General features: G+C 32.2%; 1 protein-coding gene and 1 long non-coding RNA gene across 2 annotated transcripts in view; both read right to left on the bottom strand.

Annotated features, from left to right (window-relative positions):
* Window positions 1–505: 505 nt before the first annotated feature.
* Window positions 506–1,058, bottom strand: LOC130450180 (uncharacterized). Its single transcript, XR_008910549.1, has 2 exons — window positions 944–1,058; window positions 506–742 (listed from the first exon to the last, which is right to left on the bottom strand). It is a non-coding gene; the product is annotated as an uncharacterized LOC130450180 (long non-coding RNA).
* A 6,882-nt stretch (window positions 1,059–7,940) lies between these two features.
* Window positions 7,941–15,214, bottom strand: part of LOC130450325 (cuticle protein 7-like) — a 38,754-nt gene continuing 31,480 nt past the window's right edge. Inside the window, exon 4 of the mRNA XM_056788660.1 lies at window positions 7,941–8,084. Within this exon, the coding sequence (XP_056644638.1) occupies window positions 7,993–8,084 (92 nt within the window). The 3' untranslated portion in view covers window positions 7,941–7,992. The remainder of the gene's footprint in view (window positions 8,085–15,214) is intronic.

Raw genomic sequence — 15,214 nt, 5'->3', positions numbered from 1 at the left:
TATTTCTATTCTATTCTATAGCTTATAATTTTTTGATACGATATTTGTTTTGGTATAAAATCTTTTTCAAAATAATCAGATAATAGGATGAGAGCAGTTTTAATACTTGCATCAATTGGATAAAGAGGTATGACAGTTTCATGGTGTAGGTGATCTATTGATTAATATAATTATTCAAATTGTTAATGCCACATTATATTTTGAAACTAATTTTCTACGAAAAGAGACCTAGAATCAAGACTTTTTATCTAGAAAATTGGAATCTCTTTATATTTTTACCTAATTGAATTGAAATTAAATCTAATCTCGAGATTAACCATCAAAAATCATATTATTTTCAGAACTAGCAGCTAATTTTTTTGTTGAACATGTTCAGTGGTTCTAATTTACTTTCATTCACCCCAAAAAGATATCACCCTCAAAATAAAATTTCTTATATTAAATTTTACTGGTAGATGGTTTAAGAGGAAGATTATGAAGATATGAAAAAAAATCAATAGCTGGATACATTTCATATATTTTATTTTTTATAATAAAAATAACACGACAACAATTTTTCAATTAATTTCAATACTTTTTTAACTTTCATATTTTATTTATCCTTGTTGTGCACAGTAACATTGACCTTGGTAACAAATACCTCCAATGTATCCTGACCCTTGAGAAGTACATTGTTGTGTGCAAGCGTTGCATTCGCAGCTATCCTCCAAAGAAAATTGAACGTTAAGCTCTGATTTTTTACCTAAAACAAGCATGGAAATTAGATGAAATAGTATGTAATGTATATAATATTAAAAACTGGAAAAGAAAAAATTGAAACTGAGTCTAACTGAATTGATATGAACAAAAACATCAATAAAAGTTATTTGATATGGATGATTACGATGAATATGATTATTTTGTAAATATTACATCAAATAATCCTTTAAAGAAGAATAATTACCTGCGCTAACTTCGGTTGTTGCAAGAACAACTACGGCGACTAAAGCCAATAGAACGAAAGTGAATTTTGCCATTTTGTTTAATAAATTCTGTATATTCCTCAATAGAAACTTCATATATATACCAATTTGACAAGTATTTGGACTAACAGTCAAGTGGATGTAAATCTTAGGATAAACTTTGTATCGAGATAACCCAGTTTTAATAGATAAAATGATAATTACCTCAAATTTCAATGAATCGCAGTAATATTGTGCTAAACATTACGTGGTATTAAGTTTGATTTTATTGTATGTAATTTGCGCCTCCAAAATATTTACAACAAATTGAAAACTACACTCAATACTGCTGGGTGAGTTAATGTCTTGTAATTGTATTTGGTATGGAAGTTTTTTCAAAAAACTATTACGATTGTTATAACAAACTCTCACTACATCAGGTTTCTAAAAATATACTCAAAATTTCATCAACAATATTCTCATATTCGGAAGGATTAGTAAAAATTGTTGTAATCTTTTCCATCTCTTATAGATCTTTTTGATTAACAGTTTGATAAAGAAGAGATAACTTCTAAATATTATTATGACCTATCAACTTATTTTCTACACATGCATTGATTCACACAAGCACTAAAACAAAACTTTTATGGACTAAGTTAAGCGGGTGATATCATTTCAGCTTCTTCATTGGCTCAAGGAGATCCTCTAATTGAGTGAACTATCAAGCTCTCAGCTAATTTGGTATATTTTTCAATAATTGTTGAAACTTTCGGATCTCTGTAAAGTATATAATTAGAAATATGCCATGGAACGATTTAGATAGATACCAAGATCTCTCTTAAGGGTGAATGTCTCAAGAAAATAGATTTGAAGGTATTAACTCTGAGGCGCCAGATCTTCATCCATTTATCGATTTTGTTGAGGTGGTACTGCAGATATTTGGAGGCAGTGCTAGCCTTTTTGTGCGAGGCTTGGATCATCTGCAAACGTGGCTAGAGTAGTGACACCTATTGGTGGTACCTACTGTGGTACCCCAGATTTTAACTCTATCGAATATGTGTGATTCTTTGTGATAAAAGTTTCGCACTTCAAAAAAGGTAAATTTTTATCTTATATAGTGAATTCTATTGGAGGTGTTGGTACCATCAACGAAAGCCTCAAAGCAATATCTTTTGTGTTCAGGATCACACCGTATTTTTCTGTATTTACCTATTCTATGATGGCGTGTTGCTTTGGGAACCAAACTGATGATTTATTGCATCCAATATTAATTTCAGTCTTTGAGGGAAAGGGTTTTCGAATATTTCAGATAGAATGGGCAGAAGACTGGTAGGTTTGTATGATTTGACATCATTTTTCCGGGTTTTCGATAAAAATTATCTTTCCGCTGTGGTGAAAGATAATCGAAGATCAGCATCGCAATAGATATTATAATTATTAGTATAATACTTTTTGTTGAATGATAATATTGAACGTTTTGTTGAGACGAAAATATTTGATATTCTATCGACAGCTGTATTGTGTACATTCAAATTGGGTGAATGCAAGTTCTTGGAACCCAAAATGAAACCATACGTGGTTGTAATTCAAATTAATTTGAGAGGCGTTTCTTCATCGGTTTCTTGTCTTTGTCATGAAACTTAATTGGTTTCTCTTTGAAATACTTACTTACTAATGCACTTATGTAAAAAATGTCACTTTTTGGGTGTAATAGAAAAGTGTGGGCTTAATATATTCCGTATAAGTATATTATACAGCTAGTGGATTGATGTATAATAATTCCTGGTATACACTGACATATCAATACTTCGTTGTATGATAACTACGATCAAATATTTTTTGTTTTAACCTTTTCATTGAATTTTTTCATTTTCGTCGCTTTTTTGATCAATTTCTAGTAAACAACAATCAACAAATTTCGTTTTTTTTTTCTCCAAGTTTTTTATTTACACTCAATTACACACGTCCTTCGAACCCACATCAATATCAAGTTCTAGTCATTAGTATTGTAACTCTAAATTAATACTGATGCAAGTAGAACTGAAAATCAGAGGTCAGATAGTTCTAAAATTTACTAAGATCTAAAAAGGAAATTCGCAGTGATATTTCTAAAAAAATTCACCGAAAAAAAATCTTTTTTAACAGCTTGAACGGGATTTGAACCCACGACCGGCGAATGCGGAGGTTGATGCCTTAGCCCGCTTGGCTTACAAACGCAATTCAAGTGGTAGGATACACTAACAGTACCAATCTATAAAGGAAAGTTACAAACAAGCTCACAACTCATAAACAAATGCACATTCATGTGAAACATGTTTAATTATTCAGGTAAAAAAAGTTTAAATAGCTCGAACAAAAAACTCCATTCTTTGAAAGTTGAGGGAAACTAATTTCTATTTTCTTTGGAATTAGAAATACTGAAGTAGAAGGAAAAATTAAATGTGTTCAAATTATATAAATTGAAACTAAAAACCTGAAATGGTTGTGTCAATTTTCATGACAGTCAATATCATCAATCAACAATCAAATAAACAATGTTGCAGACAATGACCTCTGCAAGTATATCCTTGTCAATTTAATTTTACCCCTTCAAGGTCGGCAAATCTTTCTTGTTACTGTTACCTTAAGTTCTGAGTGGCTTCCTCTACTGACAGTAGAGGACTAAGCTGAAGGAATAGGAGAGGTTGGGTCGAAGTTTATTGGAATGTTGGTTCCGTTTAAACTTGAAAGTGAAGTCAGCTACTTTAGCTATTGAATACATAGCTTCAAGTTTATAGGTTTATAAACAAGAAAAGGTAAATATCAATGAAAATTATTGAAAATTGCCCTCCATAGTCAATCAATATCCTTCCCACCGACACTACAATGTGCAAATGTACCAAATCAAATTCCCGATGTCCTGATTAGTAAATAATTTGCCCTTAAACTAAAAGTTTCCACAAAATAATCAAGGATTCATAATAATAGACTTTTTTTAACTAAATCCATATAATTAGCACTCCAAATTAAAGTCACAATCACAACAAATTGTAAAAATATTTTGGGTTCCTTCTCATACTGGCCTACGAGGAAACAAAGAAGCAGTGATTAGTGAATACCGCGAGTGAAGTGCAAACGGTAGTGTACAACGATTTAGGATCATTAATTAAATCAAAAGTGCAAAAACTGTGGCAAACATCGAAATCGAAACAACGCGATGTGAAATCGGAAGTGAAACCTTGATCGCAGTCAATCAGTGAAAGATCAGTCCAAGTTAAATTAAATAGGTTACGAATAGGCAAGATTAAGCTTACCCACAGTTTTTTTAATTACCAAAACTGAACCACCACAATGAGAACTATGTAAGATACGTCTCAGTATAAAACACCTTATAACTGACTGTCCACAATCAAGACAAGACAATGACCTTAATAACACAATAGAAAAAGCACTTATGAAAATTGTAATAACCAAAATCTTCTCAAATATTTCAATATATTAACACAAATATAACTAAAACTTGGTAGATATAAAAAAACTGATGAAAATTTAATAACACCAAATCATCAATGACAACAATATAGAAGACGATATCAATTTAACTTTATTGAAAAATGTTCAAAACACCTTTCCATATGGTGTTATTCTATACAGTTCGCTCAAGATGAAGATTATGTTTCGCAATATATTCTTTCTTCCATATTCTGATAAGAATGACCGATAAGCTTCAAAAGTATCATCATCATCAATTTTATAGATAGAACATTTCTTTCATACTTGAATAGATTATTTACCAAAATGTTAAAAATAATCAATTTGGAGTACATTGATTGTTATTATTAAAAGTTTTCAAAATAACGTCAAAAGTCGTCGTCACAAAAATTGAAGTGTTTGTTTGGGAGAAAACCAATTGAAATATTTATCTTCAGACAATGTAGATCATGTATCTGATATTTTAAAGATCTTCTCCTGATAAACTGATAATATTACATAAGTTTGATTAGACTAATTTTTATTTCATATCTATTATATAAAAATAAATATCGAAATAGAAATAAGAGTCTTAAGTAGTCCTCAAATACTACCGGAGCGTTATAAACTGATATTCAAACTGACAAAAATTTTGATAGACTGCACGGAGGACATAGAGATGAGTTTAAGGTTTCGTAAGTACCTAGACAATGACAAGCTATCGATGTTACTTAATCTCTTCCTGGAGATTGAAATTTCTTAAGAAACTAATCGAAAGGAGGCTTTATCATCGTCTCAGATACCTAGCACTTTCAGAAAATGTGAAAATAACAAAGAAAAAAGAATAAGAATAGCAGTTAGTAGTATGGTTTTGAAGATATTTGAAGTGAATAGTCATTGTACGAATTCCAAAATATAAGAACCTACGAATCGTATAATTTAATGTGTTTAGGATCTCTGATAAATGGAAAAAGTATAAATCGATTTTAAACTGGTCAAAAGTAATATATTCAAGTAGATTTGCAAGAAAACTGAAATAAAAATATGAAATAGTCTTGGGAATTCCGAAATAAAACTTTGGCAAACACAGATGAAGCTCAGTAAATTGGTGATGCAATATTTGATCATTTTAACAGTTTGGATTAAATTGTAGTTAAGAAGGATGATTCAAGGAAAGCCACGTTCATTTGAAATCGTAGTATGTATGTAGATATATTCTTTGTAGTACACACTAAAATCCATCAAACTCTAGGCCAAAATTCATATTTTTGCGGTATTGAAGGAAAACAACATAGTTTTGCCTCAATTCGAGTTAAAAAATCATAAAGACAATTAAAAATTTATCCGTTAGCCTTGCTATAGTACATAGGCCTTACAAGGAACTTCTACAAACCATGAACATATGAACACTCCCTTTGTAGTTATAAATCGTTGCTCTATAGTGAACACAATGTTTTATCTTTATGATATTTTTCTTTTTAAGCCATTTCGTGTTGTTACTAAATATTGTTACTACCATTCATCAATTTTATTCTTAATTTCGAGGGATTGGTAACGTCACAGAAAAAATCGATTAGTTTTTGCACAACCATGATTGTATGCAGCCTTGTATAAAGTTAACAACATGCAAGATTCATCAATTATTATATAATGACCTCACTCCATGTCAAATGGCCTAAAATATCGTCACGTTTTGTGTCTCTCACAATTTTTTCTTAAGATATATCATAAGCATCAATTTTTATGATAAAATTAACTACCATCGATAAAACAATCCGGTAACTGTTTCCAGATGGTACCTCACTGTAATTTATCAACGGAAGACGAATATATCAATTTCGCGGGCGTTTCGGTATCGATTTCTCATAACAATGACGAAATACCCGAATTGTTCTCTTTCTAAATGTGAATAAATATTCATGTATGCAAAAACGGGTCGTGTTTTGGCGAAAGAATGAAGTCTAGTGGGTATATATCACTACGTTGACAGACGGTTGCACGAAATTTAAATTCAATGAGAAAATTTCAGCATCGTACTCGCATAATTACTATTGAAATTAACTAACCACGAGCACCAAACAATATGCCAGTTGTTTGAATGTTTCGTAAAAATTCTATCATCAAAAATATAACAATCAATAACTCTTAGTTTTATTCTGTACTGTATTTATTTCCATTTTTTTACAATCTGTTTTAACTGTTGACCAATAAGAGGAATGCTTGATGAACTCAAAGTTTTTGTGTTGAATTGAACCTCCAAGTTAAGTGTGTTCGTTTTAAACGCCTCAAACGTTGTACCTCGTTCTGGGTAAAACAATTCGCTCAAAAGCTCATTACTGTGAGCTTATTTTGAAAGTTATAACGATTAATTTCAGTTTTCACGAATGGAATTTGACAGGGCCGGATTAAGCTAGGGGCTTGGAGGGGCTATAGCCCCGGGCCCCAGGTCCAAGAGGGCCCATCATTTGGAAATCATTCTGTATTTTTTGATGTGTTGATACCACAAATCTAACGTATTGATATTATTTTGTGAATTTTTCCGAGTTTTCGAATTCCTTAAGGGGGCCCCGTCATTATTTTATCCCCGGGCCTTATAAATCTTTATCCAGCTCTGGAATTTGAAGATTTTCACCGAATAATAGGGGGCGTACTATTAAACATTCATCTTCATTTTAATTACAGTTTAATACCGTATTTATTTATTTATTTCTTATGTATTGGAAAAATTTTCCTCGCCATAGTATCATAGATTCATCAATACAAATATTTTCATCTGGTATATAATTTTCACATAATATTATTGAAATAATTTAGTATGATCTGTTGGTAGGTGGTATTGAGGTAACAAGCAAACGAAAACAACAACTGCAATCGATTTCGACTCTTGCGTGTACCAAGAATTTATATTATACGTTCTGTAGAAATGTTCAATTGATGGAAAAGTGGAAAAGTCCAAGAAAATGCAAGACATTTATGGAAAGATGTAGAATTTGTCGTATCCAATTGCACATTAACATTTTCTTATATAAATAAATAATTTAAGACTTTGTTAGATTTTTATCCACAAATTATCATTCACCACATTTGATGTTGTTGCTTAGAAATCACTGTCATTATCTTGAAATTCGACAGGTTTGGAGACGACTTAATCTTTACTACACTTGATTTCTCAAGAGGTTCATAATCGCTACTGTCATTACAAAATCCCGTCTAATTTCAAGTCAAGATTTGCGTAGAACTCAATTTCATTTTGAGTCAGTGGTCTTTCCTTAACATATTGAGTTCTGGATAATTCTGTTATACAATAGTTACAAAACCAAAGACGTGAATGTGATGCACGATGCACTCAATCATTCAAACCAGACAATCTCCTCAACTGTTGATTATAAATATTTATTTCTCAATATCTATGTTTAAACAATAGGAGTTTAATGAATGATTATTGATAATAAACAAATGTTATCAACTGAACTATGTTCTATTTTTTTTTTTAAATTAATATAATACAAATACAAATAATCTTTGGTTAGGTTAGTAATCAACTAGATTTTTGGATTTATATTTATATTACATGATTTCCCAAAACATTTTATTACAATCTTCAATAAATGTGTCCATGATGAATGTCTCCAAGATATGGATTTGGGTCGTAGCCATCTACATATCCATAACCATCGTATATGTCATTTTCACCTAGAAATCAAAAGGATATTTAATATTTTGAACAGAATCATCGAATTTTGATCGAAATAAATACCCTTCGGCTTTTCAAAAAAATGTCTGATCAAATTCAACTATATGCCATTTAACACATCAACGAATGGACAACCTGCACCTTGTACTCAATATTAAAACTAAAACCGATATTGATATAAAAAATATTCCTCTCGGAAAGAAGTAAACGAACGAAATGTTTATAATAACGATGGCAATTCTTTCCAAAAAAGATCGATTTTTGAATCGATACGAATAACAACCGGATTAATGAAAAAATCGAGATATAAAATATCAATGAATTCGTTTTATATGAAAAATACCGTAATAAACAATCTCTCCAATTTCTTATCAGTAAAATTTGTTATTTTATAGTTCCGGGAATTCGATAATAAATCTACTGGAATCCCAGCAATTTCACTCATCACTTGCGATGTTGCCGGCAATTGAAAAAAGTCGCTGATTTTGTTAAACTGGATGTTGTTTGAAATAGCTTCTGTCCAGTGTTACAAAATACATACATTTTAAGAAATTTAATTAGCAAAGTAAAAGCCAGAGGGCATTGTTTCATATATTTTTTGGATAATGTTATTTCTCTTGACAAAAAAATAGAAAGGTCTTTTAAAGTTAATTGTTTTCTGTCCCGAGATATCTTAAGAAACTGCCATCTCTTCCAGAAGACATGCACTGAGGTATTCGTTGTGACATGATGGTTGCGCGGCTCATTATTCAATTGATGTCTATTATTTTTAAGATCAAACATCCACCCAGATCAACGGACCTAATTTGCTTAGGTTTTTATTTGTTGGACCGAATAAAATTTCTCTCTCTCTCTCTCTTTTAGTATTCTTTGAACAAGTTAAGGTTTGGATTATGTGTCTTGTCGATAACTTGTATTAGCTTTTCAAAAAGTCCAAAGTTTGCTTGGGTAAATTTATAACACAGAATTATAGCTCTTAAAACAACCCTCAGGTTATTCAACAAATTCTATTTTGATTGGTTCAAAATAATTTTATTAAGAAAATAAGGTAAAATCTCATATTACTGCTTATCTGATGGTCAGTATTTTTGTATGGAGATGAATTTAACATTATCCCCAAAATTATATTTTCAAAAACTAGAACCCAGAAAACATCAACTTACAAATATTTTCACCTGAAAGTACTTGAACTAAAAACACGTTATGTGTGGATAAATCAAGTGAAGAAAGTTTATAAACAAAAACTGATATTGATAGAGAACTGGTAGCAGTTCTTACACAATAATATCTCGAGAATATCATAAACATATGTCTGAAATGTTATCTCTTTTAATTTATTACTGAGAACATATTTTACTTATGCCGGATCTTAGTTTTTGTTAAAATAATGAGATTAATACATCGAGGTTATTCTTTACATAAAACTGTTTATTTATAACTACTAAATTATCTTTAAAGACAGTTATTATTGTTTTTTCTTATCATGCATCGTACATTGCGGCAATTATATATTATTTTCAGAATTTTTTATCAAGTATTCCATTCCTATTTTATTTACTTTACTTGTTTGTAAATATGGAAAAAATCTTACAACAATTTAAGCGAGTTTGTAGCAAAGTTTCCTCCTGACCAGTTTTTATTATCTGATACTCATCATACATACTCACCCTCCACGGAAAAATCCGTGAATCTAATTTCAAACTTCAACCATAGAGACACGGGTATTTTTAAATAAAGGAGTCGAGTGAAGTTTCATCTGTGTCTCTAATTTCAGCTATGGATGTTAAATATTAAGCTTCAACTCACAGAACTCACTATCCACCGACAAATATCATCAACGGATTAATACCTACAGATGAAAACTGACATTTATGCCATTTCCAATCCCGATATATTTTTTTCATTAATTTAGAACGAATTATACAAAAAAATTTATTAATAAATAATTTGATTGTAAGATTAAACTTAGTAAGAATGAAATTAATGAATGAAACATTTTCTAATTTATTTTTTGACTCTTATTCTAAGCTTGCTGATAGTGCACAACGTTACACAAGTTACTAATATCCGTAGCAATTGGATACGGTTAGGTTAGGTTAGGTTAGGTTAGGTTAGGTTAGATTAGATTAGGTTAGGTTAAGTTAGGTTCCACTCCTGGGAGCTGTAAGACCTTGAAGTTGGTGGAGTGGCTCAGTAACTTTCTTTCTTCTTGTGCCGTCTTGACGGACTGGTGGAGAGGAGTGAAGCTAAGAAACAGCTCAAAAATCAAAAGGATTAAGTGTTGTACGCTGATGCAATGACAATTTGTTGTCCTCCCGGCGTACGACACTCCCGATGATTGAGGAGGGTGGTTTAGTGGGTGAGAGTCCCACACAAACTCACAGCATTTGCACCCGCCCATTGTGGCGCTCTGGACTAAAAAAATATTAAGTTAGGTTAGGTAAGGTTAGGTTAGTTTAGTTTTAAAATTTCCGTGGTTCTAAGATTAAATTTAGACCACAGTTTTTTCAGTGGGTGGTGGTGATTTTGGATCATATGGTAAGATTTAGAGACACGGAGTAAAGCTCCACTCTGATCCATTTTCATGAAAATTTCCGGGTCTATAAAATTAAAATGATGGCCACGTATTTTTCCGTGGAGGGTGCCAATAGCAGCATCGATTTTTTTTTACTTTTTGTTATTGATAATTGTTACCTACACATGTCTACAGCTCACTCATATACTTTTGGACAATGAAACTTTCTACCTGGGAACTAAACGAACCAATCAACTGGAATGGAACCAGTTAAGAGACGTGGGCGCTCTTTTGAATAACCCCAAACTATAATACACGAGAATGGTGCCAGAAGTACTTAGCCTGACCTAAACATCGTGGAAGTTGAAAACTACCACAAACTATGCAGCTCATGTTTCAATTTTGAAGACGCCCCGTTGTTTAATATTTGTTTGGCAGCCACCAATGAACGTTTCCAGTGACTTTGTAAACATGGGAAAAATTGGTCGATTGCGATAATATTCTTTTATTTGAAAGGCGTTAGCCCAACCAATATAAAAGCTGAGCTATTTATTTTACTCTGGGTAAGACAAAAAGAGTGAAATAAGCTTTCAATAGTGCAGATCCAGGACGGACACGCTATCCTGTTGAACTGAAGATTTTCTGCTAGGCCTGGCAGAACCAATACATTATTTTAAAGTCGAATGATAGCCGGTATCTGCCATGTTCTGCTGCAATAGGTTTTTGTAGACTAGCTGCTAGACAAGTTTATGTAGTAGCACTTATATTTATTTCTTATAGCTTTCGTTACTTAGTGAGTATTTTATTTATGGACTGTTGAGCGTTTTATTGGGTGCGTTGTATATTTCGAATCTTCACTTCTAGGTTTTTCTTATTTTAGTATGATTATTTTAGTTCTGCGGTTGTGTGTACGTCACTGAAGTCCATAAACATTATCATAATAACCATTATAACTAACTTGTAATTAATTCGAAAACAACAGTTAATGGAAATAAATGATAATAAAGAGACTGAGACATGAAGAACGTCAAGAATCAACAACAATCCAATAATATTATAAACTAATCATTTAACAATTAATAGAATATCAACTTCATAATAGGAAAAAATGTCGAGTCTCGCTACGGATATATTTCTACTTTTTAATACATTAGAATGAATCCGGTTGAATATATAGAAGTTTAAATGTCAAACCGCAAAAAGGATATTATGCTTTTTACAATAACCTTAACTTTGAATTGTGTGATTTACTACTAGCTAACGAAGTAGTGGGGAAGTGCATGGAAAAGCTTTTAAAATTTAGACTAATCAACCAGCTGTCATTGGTTCGTGAAGGAATAATCTATAATAGAGGTCAAATGCAGGCACGCCAAATATTTTGGTCTAAAAAAATTATGAAATCGACAATATGGTAATGGAAGTCGATGCCTAAACAGTATATACCCAGAAGTACCGGGCCCAACAAGAAAACACGAAAATTATGGAATAAAAATATATTTATTTTTCAACGTTTAAATCCTTTAGCTCCATACATTTTTTCCAGCGATGTTCAATAAGTTCTATACCCTTTTCATAATAAGAATCATCAAGCTTCTCAAAATAGCGTCTGAGGTAGCAATTCAAACATTAATTCATTAATTTTGGCCACTGCTTTATCGTATGTGTGAACTGGTGCATTGTTTTGATGAAACAAAGGAGATTCTCTTAGCCAAATGCGGCTGTTTTTGCTTAATTTCTTCGCTCAAAAGATATAATAAGTACGCATAAAACTCGCCGTGGATAGCTTTTCCTTTTTTAAGGTAGTTAATGAGAATGATCTCATGCGCATACCAAAAAACCGCCGCCGTGACATTGCCTTCAGATGACACAGTCTTTGCCTTCTTTGGAGCCGGTTCCCTCAGTCAGTCAGTTCTTTTGATTGTTCTTTTGTTTCGGGTGTCAAGTTCTGGAACCCCGTATCATCCCTGGTTATGGAATGGCGTAAAAATTTGGCTTTATTTCTGTGAAACATCTTCACAACGCTGTTTTTGTTCCATTGTGAGCAAACGCGCTATTCATCTTGCGCACAGCTTTCTCATGTCTAAATTTTTTCGCGTACTTTCAGTCAACGGTCATCCAGTACCGATTTGTGGATTTTCTTCAACATTTCTGGAGGCGTCACCTTAATATTTTACTGTTTTTCGATGTTTACAAATTCACTAAAACCGTTCACCATTGTTAACTGCCAAATAAATACTAAACAACTTGGCGTCCTCAAATATATGCTGTATAGATTGTATACTTTCTGATACAGTGGTATTATTTCAAGTATTTACCGCCATCTCTGGGTCAGGATAGGTACCTTTGGAACCATCCTCGTATATTTTAAAATCTATTGGTAATTGGTGACCAAAGTGAGGTTAACAACGAAAAAGACATGCTCTTCGTTGGCGGCGTGTATATTTTGAGCCCTAGACAATAATTTTACTTCAAAATAACTTTTACCTCAGAACCCAAACAATTTACAGTTTCCTGCCTTACATATTTTGAGTTTAATGATTTGAGTAATGCACGAAATGGGGTATGAGGAATTTGACGAATATTTCTTGATTGAATTTTTTTTGTACATATTTGATATGTATAATCCATGTTGGGAATTGGTGCATTTTGAACAGATCTTCCTACTTTTATATCTTGTCATTTGTGCCTGCAATGTTTCGAATCCTACATATATTTGATTTTCTTTAAACCTCAGTTACCCAAGTTGAGTAAGTATATTATATTTTATTGCTATGACGTCTATTTCCTTCTTATTTTGAAAGCTACCTTCTCTATAATTTATCCTTCAACAATCAACCAAATCATTCGAATCCTTTTCAACAAGTATTCTTTAACTTTAACCTTCTAGGCTCTATTTGTATTATCACTTGCTCTAATTCCTTCGGCTGTTAACAAGAGTATACTTATATTTCCCAAAATGCAATCCGTCATGGTTTTTTGCACTCTACTTTCGGATTTATATTCGTTGTTCCGGATTATTCAGAAAACGTTCGAATGGAAATGTTCTCGATAAAATGCTACGTCCTGTATATACTTCTTCTATGTATATTTACCATTTTTTTTCTTCAACAGAGGTTTTCAATCATATTTTATCCTTGGAAAGTCCCTCAGTCAGATAAATAAACTATGTTTTTACGTTTAATACGATATGAAGGAGCTGGTAGACTGGAAATGATTCTTCATATAAATTATAGTAATTAGACAGCTTCAGGGCCGTTATTTAGATATATTTATTGGAAATTTTGCTGTTATAGTTCTCCAAAAACAGTTGCGTGCACCTTTATTTGGAAAAATCCCATAACCAACTTTCATAATTTTGATCTAATCGCTGTTATGCCTACTAGATGGTCCGTTAGGATTGTTGTATCTTTTCTGATATAATTACATGATTTTGGTTAATAATCTATTCTAGTAGGACCATTTTTGCAGCAAGAGCTTCTAATTTTGATAAGTTTATTTTTTTGCTTTTCTACACCTGTCTATGACCACATCTGCTATAGAACAAGTCTTCCTAATCCTTGTATACATTAATCTCTGTACGTGTTTCTTCCTTTGCACACTATGTCGGCTTTTTAGAGATATCTTTCATTTACTTGTTACCCAAAAGTACACTATTCAGGTAATTTAAAAAATTTTGAAACAGTTTCATTCCTCACTAGGTTAATTTTTTCATAAACTTCAGTTTCATCTACTACTAGCTTTTACCCGCGGTTTCGCTCGCATCGAATCCATTGAATAAGTATCAGAAATCATTATGATAGAAAAGAACGTACTCTGTAGCTATATTAGAACCTGAGATATAGATCTTTGAATGTAGAAAAATTGCCAAAAACCTACAAAAATCCATAACTCCACATTGAATGTCCGCGCCTAGCTCCTCTCCAACTCAACCGATTTAAATGGTCAAAAGCTCAAAAGAAAGAATGTGTTTGAGCGAGTGTTCTTAAATCAAAACGAACTCTGTAGCTATATTAGAACCTGAGATATAGATCTTTGAATGTAGAAAAATTGCCAAAAACCTACAAAAATCCATAACTCCACATTGAATGTCCGCGCCTAGCTCCTCTCCAACTCAACCGATTTAAATGGTCAAAAGCTCAAAAGAAAGAATGTGTTTCAGCGAGTGTTCTCAAATCAAAACGAACTCTATAGCTATATTAGAACCTGAGATATAGATCTTTGAATGTAGAAAAATTGCCAAAAACCTACAAAAATCCATAACTCCACATTGAATGTCCGCGCCTAGCTCCTCTCCAACTCAACCGATTTAAATGGTCAAAAGCTCAAAAGAAAGAATGTGTTTCAGCGAGTGTTCTCAAATCAAAACGAACTCTATAGCTATATTAGAACCTGAGATATAGATCTTTGAATGTAGAAAAATTGCCAAAAACCTACAAAAATCCATAACTCCACATTGAATGTCCGCGCCTAGCTCCTCTCCAACTCAACCGATTTAAATGGTCAAAAGCTCAAAAGAAAGAATGTGTTTCAGCGAGTGTTCTCAAATCAAAACGAACTCTATAGCTATATTAGAACCTGAGATATAGATCTTTGAATATAGAAAAATTGCCAAAA

This window comes from Diorhabda sublineata, chromosome 11 (assembly GCF_026230105.1).
Source record: "Diorhabda sublineata isolate icDioSubl1.1 chromosome 11, icDioSubl1.1, whole genome shotgun sequence".
Classification (NCBI taxonomy): Eukaryota; Metazoa; Arthropoda; class Insecta; order Coleoptera; family Chrysomelidae; genus Diorhabda; species Diorhabda sublineata.
This window is presented reverse-complemented; position numbering and strand designations above follow the sequence as displayed.